At 31.3% G+C, this 19,821-nt stretch overlaps 2 protein-coding genes across 2 annotated transcripts; both read left to right on the top strand.

Moving 5' to 3' along the window:
- Nucleotides 1–8,423: 8,423 nt before the first annotated feature.
- LOC128160634 (ankyrin repeat domain-containing protein 34B-like) lies at nt 8,424–9,269 on the top strand. Its single transcript, XM_052823988.1, has one exon. It carries the CDS (start codon nt 8,432–8,434, stop codon nt 8,756–8,758), a length of 327 nt encoding a protein of 108 aa, XP_052679948.1. The 5' UTR covers nt 8,424–8,431; the 3' UTR covers nt 8,759–9,269.
- Nucleotides 9,270–16,047: 6,778 nt separating this feature from the next.
- On the top strand, nt 16,048–16,667 carry LOC128160633 (ankyrin repeat domain-containing protein 34B-like). Its single transcript, XM_052823987.1, has one exon. The coding sequence runs from the start codon at nt 16,111–16,113 to the stop codon at nt 16,435–16,437; it is 327 nt and encodes a 108-aa protein (XP_052679947.1). The 5' UTR covers nt 16,048–16,110; the 3' UTR covers nt 16,438–16,667.
- Nucleotides 16,668–19,821: the final 3,154 nt, after the last annotated feature.

Genomic DNA, 19,821 nt, shown 5'->3' with positions numbered 1-19,821 from the left:
TTAAAGAGTTAAATATGTATGATGCATTAATCAAAAATATAGATATTTAGACCATATAAATAAAGAAAGACAACTCTTAAACAGGATATTTCATACCAATAATTTTGCTATAATTCAGAATTTTTTTTTATTTTTTAATACTGTTAATATTTTCAGATTTTTTTGAAATTTGCCATAAAACAATTTTTTTTAAATTTTAGTTTCATACTTATGTGGATTCCAATAAAAATCATACAAACTTTATGATTTTTTGTTTAACTTTATGGTATTTCACTTAAATGGGGATTTTAAAGTAGAAATGATTGAAATTTTAAAAATAACGGGTTATCTTAAACAAGACTGACATTTTAAGAATTTTTTAGAAAATAGAGTATTGTACTTTGAGGTCTTAATTTATTGAATACTGGGCCTAATACTATAAGTAACAAATATATGTAACAAAAACTCCTACACTTAGTTGGTGAAGATACCCACCTTAATTTTTCGGGTAGACATAGTTAGATCATTTTGAAAATTTATTTCATTTAGAACACTGATGCAGTGATATAATATCCTGTCTATCAAGGGTTACCAAAAATGTAATTAGAGACAAGAGTATTATTGCTTATCAGTAGATGTACATTTATATACTGAACTATCCATAAATGTACAGTCTAAAATTTATAAAATAATTAATTATAAATTGATTATATGCTTTATGCCAAACAATAAATCCAAACTGTTTAATATCATGATATGCACGTCAGCAAACACATGATAATAAAGTAAACAACATGGGTCGTTTGTTAGAGTGTCTTTTGCATGTGTTTTAATAAATGTCTTAATTGCATTACTTATCATTCATTCTTACCAGGGTTTGACACTAAGGCACGTCCAACCGACTTTGTCTAGTAAATGATAGGTCCGGTCGGGGTAAAATGTCTGTGTACTAGACCGACTGGTCGTGTGAACAAAAAAATAAATGTGCACATAACTTTAAAAGCACCTTTTCCTATAAAAGGCATAAATTCTACAAACTACCGTAATTTAAGTACAACCCAATGACTCACCTAGGAGATGATGTAGACGAAATACTCGCTTTTTGATCGGTTACTTCGCCGGAATTTCCGAAAGAAAAGTTCAAGTCACCCTGTACACTGAGTTCACCATCGTGTGTGTTAATCCAGATGCAAAAAATTAATAAATATCTAATTCTAAAGACATCTCCTCAGACTAAGTTAACACCTGTTGTGATTAATAAGTCGAGACGGGTGATGCAACCACATGCTGTGCAAAACGACGTTGATTACTTTTAGGCTAGACCTAGTGTTGATATTTCAGTTGGTCTATCCCTGCTTACTGATAAACATCACATGCGTGAGAGAGAGAGAGAGAGAGAGAGAGAGAGAGAGAGAGAGAGAGAGAGAGAGAGAGAGAGAGAGGATTAAAGATCAACTCTGACTCCTTAATACAAAATGAAGTGTGGAAGTTCTAACATGGGGAGCATTTTTTATTTATTTCTCTTATAAAAGTGCATAATTTCCCCCAAAGAACATTGTTTTGTACCTGCATTATTAATTTAAAACTAATATTTTATTTTGATATAAATTTGTATTCGATTAATATTGAACGCGTTCTCGTTGCAACGAGTTACATCTCAGTATGTAATGGAATTCATCCCCTATTTTGCATTAATGCAATATAAGCACAGAACACTATGCCGGAAAATTATGCCAGTGCCAAGGTGGCACTCGTTTTAACTGCATGTGTTTTAATAAATGTCTTAATTGCATTACTACTAGTCTATCGAAAAATTGAAATATGCCATATGATGGACCGTTGTGTGAAGTGTTTAAAACTACCGTAAGGAGGTTGCACCTGATATAATAGTAATGTTAATCATTCAAAAACCACTTGAATATAAAGACGGGGACCTAAAATGTTCATTTATTCTATTTGTGACCCATGCCACATGCCAATTTTTGGAAATATATGGCCCCAAACAGAAAATAATTTTCCTGAAACTTTTGCACAAATGTGAAAAATCAAACAAATATTTTAGTTTGAATGTTGATTATTTAATTATAATGCTAATACAGTATGAAGTTGGACACATATAGTGACTATAAAAGTAAAATCTAAGTCAAAGTTTTAAAATTCTTGCTTTACTGGCGGCCACATAATGAACACAACAACATATGTTACAAAATTTTTGAGTAATCAAATTAAAACGCAAATTTTAAAAAATAATGTAATGTCATCTTTCAAAAACTTTGCATACAAATAGACATAGATTAAATGTCTCATTTAAAAATTAAAACGACTAGGGGTCACATCTCAAAAATTTGAGATATAGCATGAAATAGGCTAATATTAGGCAAAATTGGAGTTAATGTTTCATAACTTAAATAAAATATAAACTAAATATACCAAAATATATCGATAAATATAAAAATATTGTTCAAATATATTTTTAGAACATAATGAATATATCGTAATACACAAATTTACACATATTTAGAAGTTTGCTCTGAGCTGAAGATTAGGAAGCTAACGTAACAGTACTCTAAAACTAGTGAGTTATGAAAATTGTTCATTACCGTCTTGAAAACCTTCCACCACAAAATACCCACTAAATTCTGTAAAAATGTAATTTTTTAAAAACAATTTTTATACAATAAAGTTTATTCGGCATTGTAAAATATAAATATATTACTAGAAATGATTTGTGATGCAGAATTTTCAGACTAGATGTGACCCAAAATATTAATGTTTTTCACCTTATTAACCATTTGAATATAACAAAAAAATGTATAGTTATTTCAACTTCGACTTTCAGAATTCAGTCGTAATTCTGCTATAAATTGTAAGGACAAAAAAAACATGTTGGCCTACATGCAAAAGAGAGTAGTTGTTAATGAAATTAGCTCTTATGTCAGGAGAATTTATTTACAAACACAGTAATCAGCGGAGTCATAAATTAATTTCTATCCTGTTGCTATGAATTAACTTCAATTAAAAACAAAATTCTTACAGGAAAACCTGTCTAGTTTTGAAATCAAGGCAGTTTATTGCTGGTTATTACGCCATTATTTGCCTAAACGCCTTCAGTATTTTTGAATGAAGAAGTATTTACGTTGAAAAATAGCTTAATGGGTTCATGTTCGTGGGGGGGGGGGGGCAATGGTCATAGATTCCGTGTTTAACACCTGCACACGAATTAACATCCTCTCGAACGTATATACAAGCATTTGTTTAGTATATATTTACAAAAAAGAACTTGTTACCACAGAAATTACGTCCCCACAAACCAGGAAAATTATGGTTACCCACGAACATTAAGCCCCACGAATAAAAAAAAAACCACGCTTTTCATCTCCGTATTTTTTCATCTCAAATTAAGTTTTGTTTTATATTTTATTAGGGAGATCAACTAATTGAGTTTCATTAATTATTATAACACTGTGCAGAAGATTCAAGTTAATCATGCCAATACCAAGGTGGCATTTTCGCATCCGCTTTAGATGCAGTTTCGTAACAATTTAGAAATACCAAATGATAGACCATTGTCTAGAGAGTATAAAAGCACTTTGTTTTTAGTTTCTGACCAAGAGATATATTTAACTTTAAGAATTATGACCTCATAGGAAAATAATTCTCATAGGGGAAACAATTTTCCTACGGGAATTGCTGAAAATCCTTTGGAATGTTTTCAAAATCCTTTAAGAATAATATTTCGTACCGGGGAAAAGTATTTCCTGCAGGAATTTGATTCAGACAAGTAGTTTTCCTATTAAAAATCTTACAGATTTCTTATCGGATTTTAAAATCCTATGGGATTTTTGTTCAAGTTCTATCGGAATTTAATTTCCAATACTAGTAAGAGTTTTTGTATCACTCCGATAGAAAATTCTAACTCTCCTATAGGAAAATTGTTTATCCGATGCAAAAATGCCATCTTGGCACTGATATAAGTATCACATTGTTTTTATTTAACTAACTATATCCAGGTCAAAAATATTACTTAATTGTATTCACAAAAGATCGCTCATCACTCATTTGATAAGAGGGTCTTTAAATTAATTTCGTCAATTTTTTTCCTTTGTTTTTAATCTTTTAATGTGCATAATGGTATTTTCTATTTATTGTATGTTTCTCAACAAATGTTAATGTAGGTATACGTAAGAGAATAGAGAACTTGTAACTTTCATTAAAATCAGGTGTCCAAGATTAATACGATTATAATGTACCTTCATGCATAGAAAGTTTCTTAATATTATTTATTATTGAAATTTTAGATTATCACCAAATTAATAGTTTGTATTAATGATATAATTTTAAATGTAATATGTTTATTTTATTTTTCACTAATGTAAACGTCATTTTATAAAACATCGGTTGTACTGTTACTTTGCATTGTTATGGCACGTGCCAATTTCACAAAAAAAAATTTGAAAATAAGAGCCAAAATGATTTGTAGTCTTTCTATGGATAATTATTCTGGAAATATGAACATTAAGATATATTTATATCTACTACGTACGTAAATTGTCTACCTTATTTCCTTAAAAAAAAACCCCACTTATGGCCGGTTGCGTATCTGTGGTTTAGGTAAGTACAGCTCAGATTCGGACCCGCAGATCACGTAAGCCGGGTTAAGGTGGAATAACACATCGTCATAAAATGGCTGACCTCTGATCGAAACGACATTTGGTTTTTTTAAAAGGATTCTATCGACGGCAACATTCTTCATTGCCGAGTGGATAAAGTGTCGGGCTTGTGATCCGTACATACTGAGCTCGAATCCCAGGGGCTTTTGTTGGTACGTACTGAATTGATTTTTTTTTAGATATTCATTTTTTATCCCCAATTTGCAAATTTTTCGCGTATTTGAAATATGTACAATGTATAGTTTATTTATCATTATATCTCTCATAATCAAATAATTTACAGTTAATTTCAGTGACTTTTTCCAGGTGTGTTATTCCACCGTAAAATGTCAGGTGAGTCAGAGTTACCTGAGTAGTAATTCCGTTGCACGCTTCAAAACTGAACAAGGCTTATCTGATGCAAAGAGAAGAATGTTAAAATCTTGCAAAGAACTATATATGATATTAGTCAAATTTGGCCCCCATAATTCGCTATTTTTAAAATGATACAATAATTTGTTTTGTTATACCTTCATGTTAAATACTGAAATCTGATTGGTTAAGACGCAGTTAATAATATTTTCTATTACCCTCAGCGTTAGCAACGCACTTGGCAACGGGTAACATTAAAAAATGTTACATGCGCGAAAATTGTGCGCGTACGGTTCGCTGTAGAATTCACGTTATTCCTATATAAAAGCAGTAAAATTTTCTTAAAAATTTTAAAACAGACATTCAGTATTACAAAATAAATAGTGCCTGTTTGGGAGGATAACAGTTGAAATTGACACCCCTCGAAAACCATTGTCAACCTCCGCTTCGCGTCGGTTGACAATGGTTTTCTCGGGGTGTCAATTTCAACTGTTACCCTCCCAAACAGGCACTATTTATATAGTGTTATCTTATAAAAGAGTTGACATGAAATATGTTTTTCACCTATTAATTTGAATTATTTGCATTCACTGGCAGTAGTGACGCCATTTTAATAATTCAATCAAAATCAATCAAAATTTGACACTTTTCTTACCTTTTTTCGAATGGGAAATATAGAGCGACTCTTTAAACAAGAACGAACTTTTTGTCACTTATAAGTATTGGAAAATTACATCTTTGGTGAAAATATTTTATTTGTTCAAGCAGTCGCTCAATGTTTCCTGAAAGAAAAACTGTTTCAAAACAAGCCGTTTTATGCTAAAAACGAGAAAATGGCGGGAAAAGAAAAACTTTGTGATGTCATAGTCTTAAATTGTGGGCACTAAAATGAAAATTATGAAAAAACTTCAAACGTATTTTTGTACAAATAAAACAAAGAATTACAGTAAAATGTCAATGTTCTTTTTAGGGGGCCATTTTAGGCTCAAACCATATATAGTCCTTTCCCACTTTTACGGCAATGGAAAAGACTATATAAATACATGTAGAATTAATTGATTCAATGAAGAACATCTTAGAAAGTAAGCAAAAAGATGGCAAAATGATTTCAAAGAGCAACTTGGAATGGGAGAAAATAACATCTGAATTTAATGCAAACTATGATGTTAATCACAAAACTTGTACTCAGTTAAAGTTTCTTCAGAAAAATATGAAATCAAGTATAAAGTTTGCCGTTGCAACGGATCGAAAGGAGAAAGCAAAAACTCGAGGGGGTTCACAAGCATATACGGAATTGGACAGCTTTCAGCCAGCAAATTCTTCAATGCTTCTACAGCGAATTCAGAGCATTAGCAATGGATTTGATGATACTGGTTTACATGGCGACTTAGATAAAGCCCCTTTTCCTGATAAAAAAGTTAGTTGTGAGGATAACGAAATCAACAAAATCTTACATTTATTTTTTAAGCAATATCAAGATGATGTATCATATTCATAAATGAAATCAGAGCAAAAGTAATTCTATTCTTCATTTTCAAATGTTACACATACCTTGCAATTGTCCACTGGAAAATTGTGGAAAAGCTGAGGAAACGTGTGGATTTAGAACTACATACATGTGGTATGTATGTAGGTCTAAATCCACATCAGCGTCACCAAAGATGACGAGAAAACTTTCTTGTAAGCAAGAACAGGTGAAAAACCGGCTGTTAGAATGGGTTGAAATCAGGACATGCTGCAATGATTGAAATTATATTATGATTATATAATTATAAATGAAAAGAGGATATTCTGATATATTATGGAGATATGATTGGAATATAGGAACAATCTATTAGTCAAACACCGGGTTTGCTACTTTGTTGCATATACGCTCTTTGCACTTTTACTATTTTACATTGAGATGGAAATTTGATATAGTTATTGTAGAAAGATTGTTGAATGCGAAACTTTTAAAATTCTTCTTGACACTGTACATTTGTGTACGTGTACCCTAAACACCCCCCCCCCCCCCCAACTCCTTTTACTGATAGAAAACGTCCAGTTGTTTAATATATCAAAGTTATAAGAATTGTGCATAATTCCATCGTCAAAATTTCTATCAATATTGTCAAGAGTCAACAAAGTTGCCATTTTGCTTTATCGATGAAAAAATGACAATAACAAACCGTGCACATCTCAAAAATACATAAAACGAAATACAAATTCAAAGAGAGCAACACGGACCTCCAAAAAGATAGAGGTGGGATAGGGTGCCTAGGAGGAGTGTACATCCTCTGCTGACCGGTCACGCCCGCCATGTGCTTTTGTCGTAATGCGGGGGGGGGGGGGGGGTCGGAAATGTCCGTAGACAATTAGGTGATTGATTATGGTCTAACAATTAGTATGTAAAAAGTCAGCGTGCGATCCAATGAAAGATTGTATTTGCTGACAAGCAATTATTGCTATTGCTGACAATATCTCTTTTTAGAATTTTTATCGCTTTAATACGTAATGGAATTATGGTGATTGGACATCTGTCGATATTAATTTCAATTGAAGTACACTATAATTGAAATACTTTCGCCGGTTTAGAATGTTCAAATTTTACTATATTTTTTACACAAAAATAGCTTTTAAAAATATTTGGAGAGGTAAAATAGTAAAATTTCCAGTGGGATTCAAACTCATGACCTACAGATTCGTAGTTAACCACTGTAGTTAACCACTGCGCTGATAGGTGAAAAAATTGAGAAAGAAACTATGTATATAAATACACTTGTTTTATTGTTTATTACGTTAAACAATACATCATAACATGGAAGTGTCATATACCACCTCAAATCTGTCTCTAACAATTTGTTCTCTTCTTAGCAATATTTTTATGAGATCGTCAACATCTTCCAAATAATCCGCCATATTTCCCCAAGGGAGCTGGAAGCAGGATTTATAAATTCGAGATTGATCAAAACTTAACTACAGTGAGAACAATGACTGCATAGTTTGCACAGATTGATGAGACTTCTTAATAAATGGCCCGAGCATAAAATTGGCTGTTACAGTTTCCAATATGCAACAAACTCTTTAAAAATAATTCTAGTTCTTTAACCCACTTAATGTAATTGAAGATTCAGAGAGACTTGAAATATATAGGTGTAAATGATAACATGGTATCTTCATTCCTTTATTTTTATGCAACGTTTGCTATTTAAATTCCCTCATGAACATCCAAAGATTTAAGTGAAGTTTTTTTGGCGAATCAAATAGTGCACTATTATCCTACAATGTTCAAAAGTTGATTCTTCATTCCTTAGTGGTAGATTTTAATGTGATAATAAATGTCAATAGCATCTTTACAAATTGCATAACCAATCGCTGAAAGTCTTCGCTCTACATAAAGCACACACACACAGTCGGCTGATCAATATCAATCCGTGACTTGACGGTTGAACATGTCTTCTTGCAACCTCATGAAAGCAGTTTCTGATGGGAAATTTCGTCTCGGTCGAATCCTCGCTGAAGGAGGGGCGAACGTTAATGAGCGAAACGAGGAAAAAATGACAGTTCTTATGGCTGCATGTGGAATTGAGACAAACGAATGCCACAGGCACCAAAAACTCAAACTCATCCAGACTTTGCTTGAAAATGGGGCCAATCCACAGGACCTGGACAGAAGCGGTAAATCGTGTCTCGAGTACACACGGTCTCAGAGCATTGATGTCAGGAACATGGTGATTAGATACTTAGCCAAAACTGACCAAAATTCATCCACTGGTTAGTTTTTGGTGTGACATTTTTTTTTCATTTACAATTCATTTATTTAATTCAAATTCATGCCACTACAAAAATGATTCTTTTGTTAATGTGTTCTTATGTGATGTTAATTATTATATGATTTCTTGTTATGTCTTGTAAAATGATATACTTATTCCTCTGTAAATATTTGATAACTTAATTGTAATGTTATTGCTGTTTTACATTTATGAATGTTTTTGTTACGAGCGGAAAGTTGGATGCATATTTTTCAATAAACATATGTAAAATGTTTAAATATCGGTCTTTCTCTTAACATAGACAGAAGCTGTAAATTGTGTCTAGAGCAACACGGTCTCAGAGCACTGATGTCAGGAACATGGTGATCCGATACTTGAAAAAATGAGTTGGCAAGTTCTGTCAGAGAAAATTGCGATATTATAGTTCATATTTTACAAGCATAACGTTCCCCAGGTTTAATCATTTGGAAACATTTAATATTATTTTAAATTTGCAGATAAATTGTTAAATTTGATTTTATTTTATTTCTAACCTTCTTTGTTGTAATGTTTTGCTGAAAATGCAAATGAATAAAAGTTTGCACAAGTTACTTATAACGTTGTTTTTAAATTAGAAATTCTAATTAACGCCATCTCTTTCAAAATCAATAAGATTGAAAAACTGTTGCTCTTTGGCTGCGGAAGTACATAAAAAATCAAAGTACTGAAGAACTGACGGGAGTTGATTTTGTCGATGTTTATTTATTTTAAAATCAATGATATGTTATTTTGCATGACAAGTACATGTATACGTAGTTTGTAATTTGAATTACGCATATTGTTATAATATAAATTTTCGGCTAGAATGTCGAGAAACCTCCATATGAATCATGTTAAATAATAGTTAAAGATAAAATTAATTCAATCAAACTATGTATCAGTGGTAGAAATATTTCTCGAAAATTGTATGGATCCAAGCAATATTGAACTCTAGTCTCGTTCAACCAAACGCACGACTGACACCGTAAATCTCCGACAAGGGTTTACAATGTACGGAGACAGCCGAGCGTCGAGTTGAACGAGACTTTACATCCGGAACACCTCGGGCCTTTCACAGAAAGGCCCGAGGTGTTCCGGATGCGAGACTATATTGAACTCTGGCGTAGGAATACATACGACTACAAAAAATATTTAAATTGTTCGTACCATTTAAAATCTGACTATTTTTAAAGTATTTGTAAATGAGTTTCCTTGAAAAACAATGCTTTAGCATACATTACATCGAATTCATCAATTATTTTTAAGAACTAAGTCTTGTCAGGAGCAATGATTTGTGCTGAGGTCCAAACACTGTTTCACTTTTGGTTTGTCCGAGTGACTGCATAGGAGAGTTGATTAAAAATCAACTCCCAAAAAACAAAACCCAAGACATAAATGAATGCAAAACATGGCAGTCAAGTGAGAATTTGTTTTACACTTAAGTTAAAATAATTCTTTCATTATAGTTTCTGTTAAAGTTAAGTCTAGTACTTGCTTGTAAATATGTTACAGCCTGTAATAACAAAATCCTAAACATTAAATTTATGCCAAAATATTATACATCCTTTTTGTTTAATATGATTAAAGATAAAAAATCAAAATAGAACAAAAGTAAGGTTATATATTTGATCTGTTATTGTTGATTATATTGAATGCTTGGTATTCTTATTGTTTTCTAGAATTTCATTGGCAGTATTTTCTCTTATCCATCCATAATGATAGTTTATCGCTTTTATTATATCGAAAAAGATAAATAAATACATCCATTATTGGAGAAATGCTGTATTTATGGATCTGATAATAGATGAATTTTACAACATGGGAGGTAAACCAGACAGTAACAGCGTTTTTGAAAATTGACCTGTCCACTTTCTGGAATACCACTGAAATGTACCTTGTTTTGGATGTCTTGAAGTACGTTAATTTTTTACCTGCATTTAAAGCGTTTCCCTTAAAAGAAAACCTTCTGATGCTCTTTTATAAAATCATTGAATTGATTGCACAGTGTATACGTTCACCTTGTCTTTTAACAACGTAAGTACATTCTGTTGCGAATACTAAACATACCTGCGTATTTACACGTGCGACTTTCTTTGAACCCTTTAATCTAAACGTCCGTAATCGGTACTTACATGTACATGTAACGCATTGATCAAAAAGGTATTGAATTTGAATCTCCTTTAGATTCCTGCCAAATGTATTGTTCGATCAAACGGTTAATTGTTAATGATAAAGTCGCACGGGGTGAACTAAAACACGATACCCCAGTTGCCAAGAGAAGTTGTAAGAAGCAAAGGAACTTTGGTGTCGACTTATAGCAAAACAAGAACACCACCTTAAACTGTTTATCGTAATAACTATGTTGATAACTTAACTCTGATAGTTTTGTCTGGATTAATAAAATCAAAGCAATCCATCATATATAATAATATGCCATTAATCTTTAAGATTGGATGTTTTAACCAATATCATTTGAAGTTTTCAAAATATAATCTCAAAACAGTTGCTCTGAAATTGATACTGTGCGACGTATAATAAAATATATTTTAAATATTTTTTTAACTTAGCTCAATAAAAAAAACACAGAATTATGAAGTTCAGGTCAAGGCAAAGATTAACGTCAAACAAATGAGACTGGGTTGAATCGCTGTCACTAAAATACAAACCGGCTTCGGATTGCCAAAATCTTTTTCCATTCACTGAAGAAAAGTTTTGGTAAATGTAACTTTGTATGGTGTTTATATAGAAATGCCTTGGACATTTTATTAAAAACCTAGCTAAACGCAAACTGTGGTGGATAGAGAGAAGGACATATGAGCGGAAAAAGACACGCCAAACTTAAAGAATATCAGTTGTTTCTAAATTGGTTAAAGCCTATCACATACATTCTTTAATTAATATATGAGAAATCGTTTATAATTGACATTATTAATGCATATTTACACTCCTAAAACAAGTTTCAAGTGTAAAGTTTATAATCAGATCATTAAAAAGGTCAAAGTTTGACATTCTTTTCCGAAGAATTTATTCATTTTCTTCGAACTGAGCTGTTCCCTGTACTAAGGGGAAAAATTCGGGTCTATTTACTATTCAGGCATTAAATAATTATTTTATTACCTAATTCCGTTTTTAGTATGTAATAACACAAATGAACTGAATATTTTAAAAGTTTTCAGCAATAATGAAGGAAATTTCATTATATCAAACACAACGATAGAAAACAAGTACTGAAATACTGTCATGTTGTAAATTTTGAATTTACCGGGTAGCAGTAAATACAAAATTTACAACATGACAATACGCCAGTCAAACTATTCGGGTCCTATAGAGATAATCCTAATTTTTATTCTGAGTTGAGTGATAAGATAAATGACTTCTTTGATATTGACTTTATAATTATGTGTTGGGACTGGAATATTTTGTAAGACTACCAGTTGGATTGTTTTAATTATTTAATTAACAATTGAAATAGAAAAAACTAAATCAAAATTCAATTTAGTATACCCCCAGACAATCAAAAAACCCGAAACGCTAGAAAATGAACATGGAGTAGAAAAAAATCCTGTAAAACAAGCTAGACTTGATTTTTTTTTCTACTATCATAGGAACTCCTATCAATTATTGATAATGTACACCTGCTGATAGGACTGACCTCTCTATTATTAAATAAGACATTATTATAAATAACTTTAAACAGGTAAAAGGAATTCTGGCCATTTGATATCGCATTACTTTTAAGTAAAAAAAATTGTAATGAATGTAAAAATAAGAATTATTAAAGAAACGGATATTGAATATCGTATTAATGAATCACATTGGAAATTCCAGACAACTTATTTCTAGATGTTATATTGATGAAAAAAGAGATATGACAATACAAATGTCGGCAAAATTAACGCAGGAAAGGACAGATGATAAAGTAAAAATTAGTAATCATTTTAAATTTTTTCCAGAATATGTATGCTGAAAACCATTTTCCACTCTATTTAGATATGATAAATGACCTTGAGACAGATTTGGAAGAAATCAGAAAATATATACTAAAGGGGCTTTTGCTAAGAAGTCATTGTAAGTGGGTTGTGGATGGAGAAAAACCTACGAAATAATTTTTATACTCTAGAAAAACAAAATTTTGTCAACAAAAATATTAGCATCTTGGATATTGAGGGTAACATTTACACAAACAAGAAATATTATTATACTTTTATGTTAAATACTGAAATCTGATTGGTTTAGACGCAGTTGATATTCCGTTCTATTACCCTCAGCGTTAGCAACACACTTAGCAACGGGTAACACAACGAATTGTTACATGCGCGTCAATTAATTCGTGTACGGTTCGTCGAAGAATTCACGTCATTTCTATGTACAAGCAGGAAAAAAATTCTCTAAAATTAAGACATTCAGTATAATAAAATAAATAGTGCCTGTTTGGGAAGATGACAGTTGAAAGTGACACCCCTCGAAAACCATTGTCACCATAGATACGTAGGTGAAAACTATAGGTTACTATATGACATTATGCTCTATTGTAAAGAAAATAATATTCCTGATCTTATTCTTCTGGTCGATTTTGAAAAAAGCGTTTGATATTCCATCCCTTGGAAATACATTTACAAAGAATTGCATTTTTTTAACTTTGGCGAGAATTCTATAAAGTGGATAAAGATTTTGTTTAAAGAGTTTAAGTTATGTGTTATTCAAAATGGTATTTTTCCCGATTTTTTTTTCTTTTTTTTCTGTTTTGTTTTTGTTTTTGTTTTTTTTTTGTTAATACGGGACGAGGTTGTAGACAAGGGGACACATTCTCACTGTACTTGTTATTTCTTTGCGCAGAGATAATGGGAATATTTACCTGAAATAATAATATTAATAATTTAATTGATGGTATTGATATTAGAAATTAGAAATAAGGAATTAAAAAAAATGATACAATATGCTGATGATACAGTCTTATTAATGGATGGTCCGAGGACTCCATCGGGTCAACTTTATCTTTAGTCAACCAGTATTCCAAATTTTCTGGATTGAAACCAAACTACATGTATGATAAAACACAATGTATAAAAATTGGATCTACTGTTCATACTGGCAGTAATTTGTGTAAAAAATTTAAAAACCTAATGTGGTCTCAGGAACCATTTAGAGTCTCAAGAATTTCACATTGCATAGATTTATAATTAGATACATATGCTATGTTTGATTTAAATGTTTTGCCAAATATTGACTCAGTCAAAAAATTAATATCATCATGGTCAAAAAGGACTTTATCTACTACAGGCCGCAAAACAGTAGTAAAGACTTGCCTTATACCCAACTTCAGTCATTTATTGATAACGCTACCAAGCCCATCTAAAGAAAAACTCAAAGAAATTGAATATTTCTTGTTTAATTATAAATGGAATAACAAAACAGCAAAGGTAACTAAAAACATTGAAAGTTACGAAAACAATGACATGAGAATGGCACGCCTTGACTCCTTTTGCAAAAGTTGAAAAATTACCTGGATTCGTAGGTATTTTGATAATTCCTGTAATTCAACTTGGAAGCATTTAAAAAAGATTTAATGCTTTTTGCAGTGATGTTTTTTTCAAGCTTTGTTTGATTTAAGGCAATGCATTGATAATCAGATGTCTGTTTTGAGTCCAGAATGGTTTAATCAAGCTATTTGTTTAAACAACAAAAGTGATCATGGATAAAAGGTGTTCAATTTGATTTTTTTTTATTTTTACGATACTGACGGTGCTTTGCATTATAGAATATCATTAATTTTGAACAACATTTTACTTTTTTTTTTTTTTAAATTCACATTGTTTTGGGACTAGTTAATTGCGTTAGAAAATTTAATTTGAATTATGACCATGATAGCATGCTAAGAAGTCACATCTTTCACTCAAATGTCTTACAATGAATAACTAAAAGCAAACACAGTAGTAGATATTTCTGTGATGCTTTTTATAGTCAGAAATACAAATTTAAAAAGCCAAAAAGTGAAAACTATTTGGGAAATAGTTTAGATTAAATGTTGATGACTATTGGTGAGAGAAAAAAAAAACCCAACAAAATAGCTTGTTCTTTTCAAAATAGCAAGTGATATTCAATTAAGGTGGTTCAATTATAGAAGTGTACATAGTCTTCTAGCAACAAATACTGTGAAATCCTTATTTTACGCGAGTACTTAATTCCGCGATTCCGCAGTTTTATATCAAATCGCGAGAATATAAAATCGCGATCACCAATTTTTTGTTATAATTTCCTATAGCTCAAAACTGTCTGAAAAATAAAACCGAGATTTTGAAATTCGCGAGGGTTGCTTCTATCGATTTTACGCGGAAATTAATTCCTCGCGTTTAATTAGGAATCTACAGTATATTTGTTATGTAAAATTTGCAAATTCAATACAAATTATTGTAGTTTTTGTAAAATTTATTCAGAAACACTGTGTCATCTATTGTGGGAATGTGAATATGACTGAAGCAATGTAAACATTAAACAACATCACCACAACTTCATCCATGTTCGGATGGAAAATGCTATTTTCTCTCTCTAAGAAAAAACCTAGTTTATCCTCAAATGTTAAAATGTGACATATTTCTAAATATAAATACGCTTTTGATACACCAACATCATTCATCATTATTTGATGGATCTAAAAAGTATTTTTTTATGAATAAAACGAAATACTTATTCAGCCCAATTTTATACTCCGAATACATGGCTTGCACAATAAAATAAATTGTGATGAGTAATTGATATAAAAAAATTAACTTGTTATGAATTTTATTTTCTCTAAAAATGATTATGATATTTACACATACCTAGTAAGTAAATAACATAATTGTGTACTTATAAATTGTAACTACTTATCAGCATATTCCATAATCAAAATATGAATTAAAGATTAATTGCATGTTTATAGGGTTTACTAGGTGTATCGTAGCTACTAGAATTCGGTGGAAATAAATAATACGTTATTGCATATTTAGTTACCCTAAAATGATAATGTTGGCGGATACAAACGTGATAATAGAAGTAAATGTGTGTGGTGTTCTTCTTCGTAAGTGCCAACATACCAGCGATGCTTTGTTTTCAACTGCAGTAATTATATGTGGTTAGTTAGGTGTGTCATTGAACTAGAATGTTCTGCAAATCAAGGGTTTTGCATGTAAATTAAACTCTATATTTGGTTACCGTTCAAGAATAATGTTGGCGGATATAAAAGTGATAATTGTAGTAAACCCCGCATTTATATTAATTACGTTCATGGGAAGGTTTTCTTTATATAATGCACACACGTGCCGTGTTGATAGCATTTACTCTCGGTGAGACGATAGACAAACATGTCTTCTTGCAACATCATGAAAGCAGTTTCTGATGGGAAATTTCGTCTTGGTCGAATCCTCGCTGAAGGAGGCGCCAATGTTCACGAACGAAACCAAGAACAAATGACAGTTTTAATGGCCGCTTGTGGAATTGAGACAAACGAATGCCACAGGCACCAAAAACTCAAACTCATCCAGACTTTGCTTGAAAATGGGGCCAATCCACAGGACCTGGACAGAAGCGGTAAATCGTGTCTCGAGTACACACGGTCTCAGAGCATTGATGTCAGGAACACGGTGATTCAATACTTAGCCAAAACTGACCAAAATTCATCCACTGGTTAGTTTTTGGTGTGACATTTTTTTTTCATTTACAATTCATTTATTTAATTCAAATCCATGCCACTACAAAAATGATTCTTTTGTTAATGTGTTCTTATGTGATGTTAATTATCATTTGATTTCTTGTTATGTCTTGTAAAATGATATACTTATTCCTCTGTAAATATTTGATAACTTAATTGTAATGTTATTGCTGTTTTAAGTTTATGAATATTTTTGTTAATAGCGGAAAGTTGGATGCATATTTTTCAATAAACATATGTATCATGTTTAAATATCGGTCTTTCTCTTACTCTTTAGGGATTTTGCAATTGATTATAAAAGTTTATTTTAACAGACCAAAATTAGTTTGTTTGACTGGTGTTGAATGCTTTCGTTTTATGTAAAAATTTAATAGAAATATGCCGCTTAAAGCTGGCTTAAAGGTGCAGAAAGATGGCTTTAAGAAAGCGTAAAGATGGCTTAAAGATGCTTAAAGGCAGCTTAAACATCATCTTTATGCAACATTTAAGGCACCGGTAATGACAACTTATACTGTGGGATCATCATTGTTTGGGGGGGGGGACCAACGTTAGTGGCTTTCGTGGTTAACCCTTGCAAACGAATTTACATCCCCTCGTATCTACGTATATACAAGCATTTGTTTAGCATTTATTTACAAAATAGAGCTTGCTCCAACAAAAGTACGTCCTTTAACAACCAGGAAAATTTTGGCTATCAAAGAACATTGAGCCCCACAAATAAAAATGATTCCACAGTATTCTATCAATCTCCAAAAGAAGAAGAGCTCTATTTATGCATCCAGCTTCCTTAAACACCATGACATTTCATTTTTAGCTTACCCGGTATATATAGAGAAAGATGCAAACAACAGATCTGATACAAAGGCCTTGAGATATTTTTTTTTTAAAAACTAGAGGTAGGCCCGCGGGCATTAACGGTCACCTTGAGTACCACAAACAGGTCAAGGAAGTTTACACTTTCTGTATAAAAATTTGTTCATCGAATATTTCATTCTAATTTACGGTTTCATATAACTATAATGACGGATAAAACACACTTACATTTTCATACTACAAACCTAAGAAGCACAATTAGGAAATTGAAGTAAACAGGTGTAGGTAGGGGTGACTCCTATTGTAGTATCTCCGTTAAATGCCAAGAAAGTGGAGATGATCAGTTTTTTATGTTTTAAAGCATGTGTTAACGCTGATATATGACATTTTTGAGCATTTTTATGTGCTATGACATTCTGTTCAAGTTTAGAATTTAAAAAAACTCAAAAGTTTTAAGTGTTGACTTTATTATTGCATGTAATTTCATAAAAATATGATATCACAAAATAAAAGGCCAACGTTATAATTAATTTTTAATTTATTTCTACTTTAAAACTACAAAATAAATTTCGTTATATCAGTACATGCCATTGATTCAGAAGATTGAAATTCTCAGAAATGATCATAATTCCAGACAAGAAGGGAATTTCATATCAAAATATCTCCCATGCAATGCAAGAAAGAAGTCGCGAAAATAATAAATGTTGTAAAGGACATCTTAATGTTGATGCGTTAAAGGAAAAAGCCAAAAAAAAAATTGGCAATTTTACACTACACCTTCCTGATCCCCCTTAATGTGAGAGAAAAAAGGCGTGATGTTTTCTCCTCACGTCCATTTATCATTTATCGTATTTTATTGAAATCTTTATGTCTGGTATTGATTTACTTACCGAACAATTTCTTAATGACGTACAATGTACGTGTAACAGCAAGGAGGCATTATATAAATATATATATATATATATATATATATATATATATATATATATATATATATATATATATATATATATATATATATATTCAATGGTTGTTGTTCACCCGAAATTAATCCATCTGTTTCTTAATCTGTAGGATTATACAGCTTTTCAATATTTTTAAGTATAACATGTATATGTATAATATGTGAAAAAAAAATCCAAAAAACTTCTAAACGATACCACTGCAATTGGTTAATTATTCGATTTTAATTATCTTCACTTTGGCGTTTGGCGTACGGCAGTAGCTTCTATTTTTGATACGTGTGCTAAAATAAAGGACGAAATTAAAAAAACAAAACACTTTCATATTTAACATCTAGACCAACTTCGATGTAAACTTTATTCAATATTTTTGAAACCTTTCGATTCAGTTTCACGTTTACAAAATTAGTACATAGTGTAAAAAGCGAGACTGAGAAAAAAAAATCGAGCGTGTATAAGTTTTATAACTACGGAGCAAGATCCAAAATATAATGTGGTGAAAGCAGAAATCCACAACTACGAATCATAAACGCGTGTATTTTGTTCGCTTATATATAATAACAAGGCTCGATGGTCGTGATCATTTTTAGACTGTATTAATCTCCTTTAATAAAAGAGTTCTGTATAAAGATAAAAGTAAACACTCAAAATTAAATGCTACAATTGATGGAATTTTTCTACACTAAATAACAGTTTATAGATTAACCAATAATATCATTTAGTTAATATTAAAAATTTGATAATTAATTTAATTAATATCAAGTTTATTGTAGATCTGATGCCCGGGGTATTTGTTGACAATCCAGCCTCATTTATTAAGCCTTGTGGGAGTGTTCATTGTTTAATGGATGGTGGGATTTTCCGACAGCTACCGCTAAACACTTAAAGATATAATATATCATGTACGCATGTGTAGGATTCACGTCTGCTTTCTGAGCACACCAGTTAGAAATAACTTTTTTCATTCACCAAATAACAAATAATTAAATATTTAGTAGTTAGACGGTGTGGTAGAATTTATTAAGAGGATCTACCAAACCCTGCAATAATTAATTCTTAAATTTTCAAGTGTAAATTAATTGTGAGGCTATCGGTACATGCCAAAATTCATTTGTGCGTCATTTGAAACCAATCAAACCTCCGAACTGAGCTAAATAATTTCAATAAAGAAAAGTGTAAATTTCATCAGCTTGGAGAAGTATACATTGCGCTTGAAAAAACATATCAATTATGACAAAATACAGTAACTCTATTCAGTCCTAAGATATTAATGCAGCACATCTTTAACTATTCGATATTCATAAATACCTCAGAACTCAATTTAACGATTTTCATTTAATACTATTTTTAAAATCCCAAATTTCAAACGCCCACTCTAGCTTTCAGATTTCAATACACAAAATTATACGGGGATTTTGCATTGCATCGTATTGAGTAGTCAGTATGAGTAAAACATTCTTTAAGGACAGACGAGACGTTCCTCAATTTTATACAATTTTTCTTGATATTTCATTCCTTATTTATTAACATTTAAACCTGTTATTTCCCAAAAATTCAGAGTACATTACCAGGCTCGTTTAGGAGCTAGA

Source organism: Crassostrea angulata, chromosome 8 (assembly GCF_025612915.1).
Source record: "Crassostrea angulata isolate pt1a10 chromosome 8, ASM2561291v2, whole genome shotgun sequence".
In the NCBI taxonomy this organism is placed as follows: Eukaryota; Metazoa; Mollusca; class Bivalvia; order Ostreida; family Ostreidae; genus Magallana; species Magallana angulata.
This window is presented reverse-complemented; position numbering and strand designations above follow the sequence as displayed.

Bases quoted from the DNA above. Each gene is read 5' to 3' on its own strand.
- LOC128160633 (XM_052823987.1), top strand. From the start codon at position 16,111: ATGTCTTCTTGCAACATCATGAAAGCAGTTTCTGATGGGAAATTTCGT.
- LOC128160634 (XM_052823988.1), top strand. From the start codon at position 8,432: ATGTCTTCTTGCAACCTCATGAAAGCAGTTTCTGATGGGAAATTTCGT.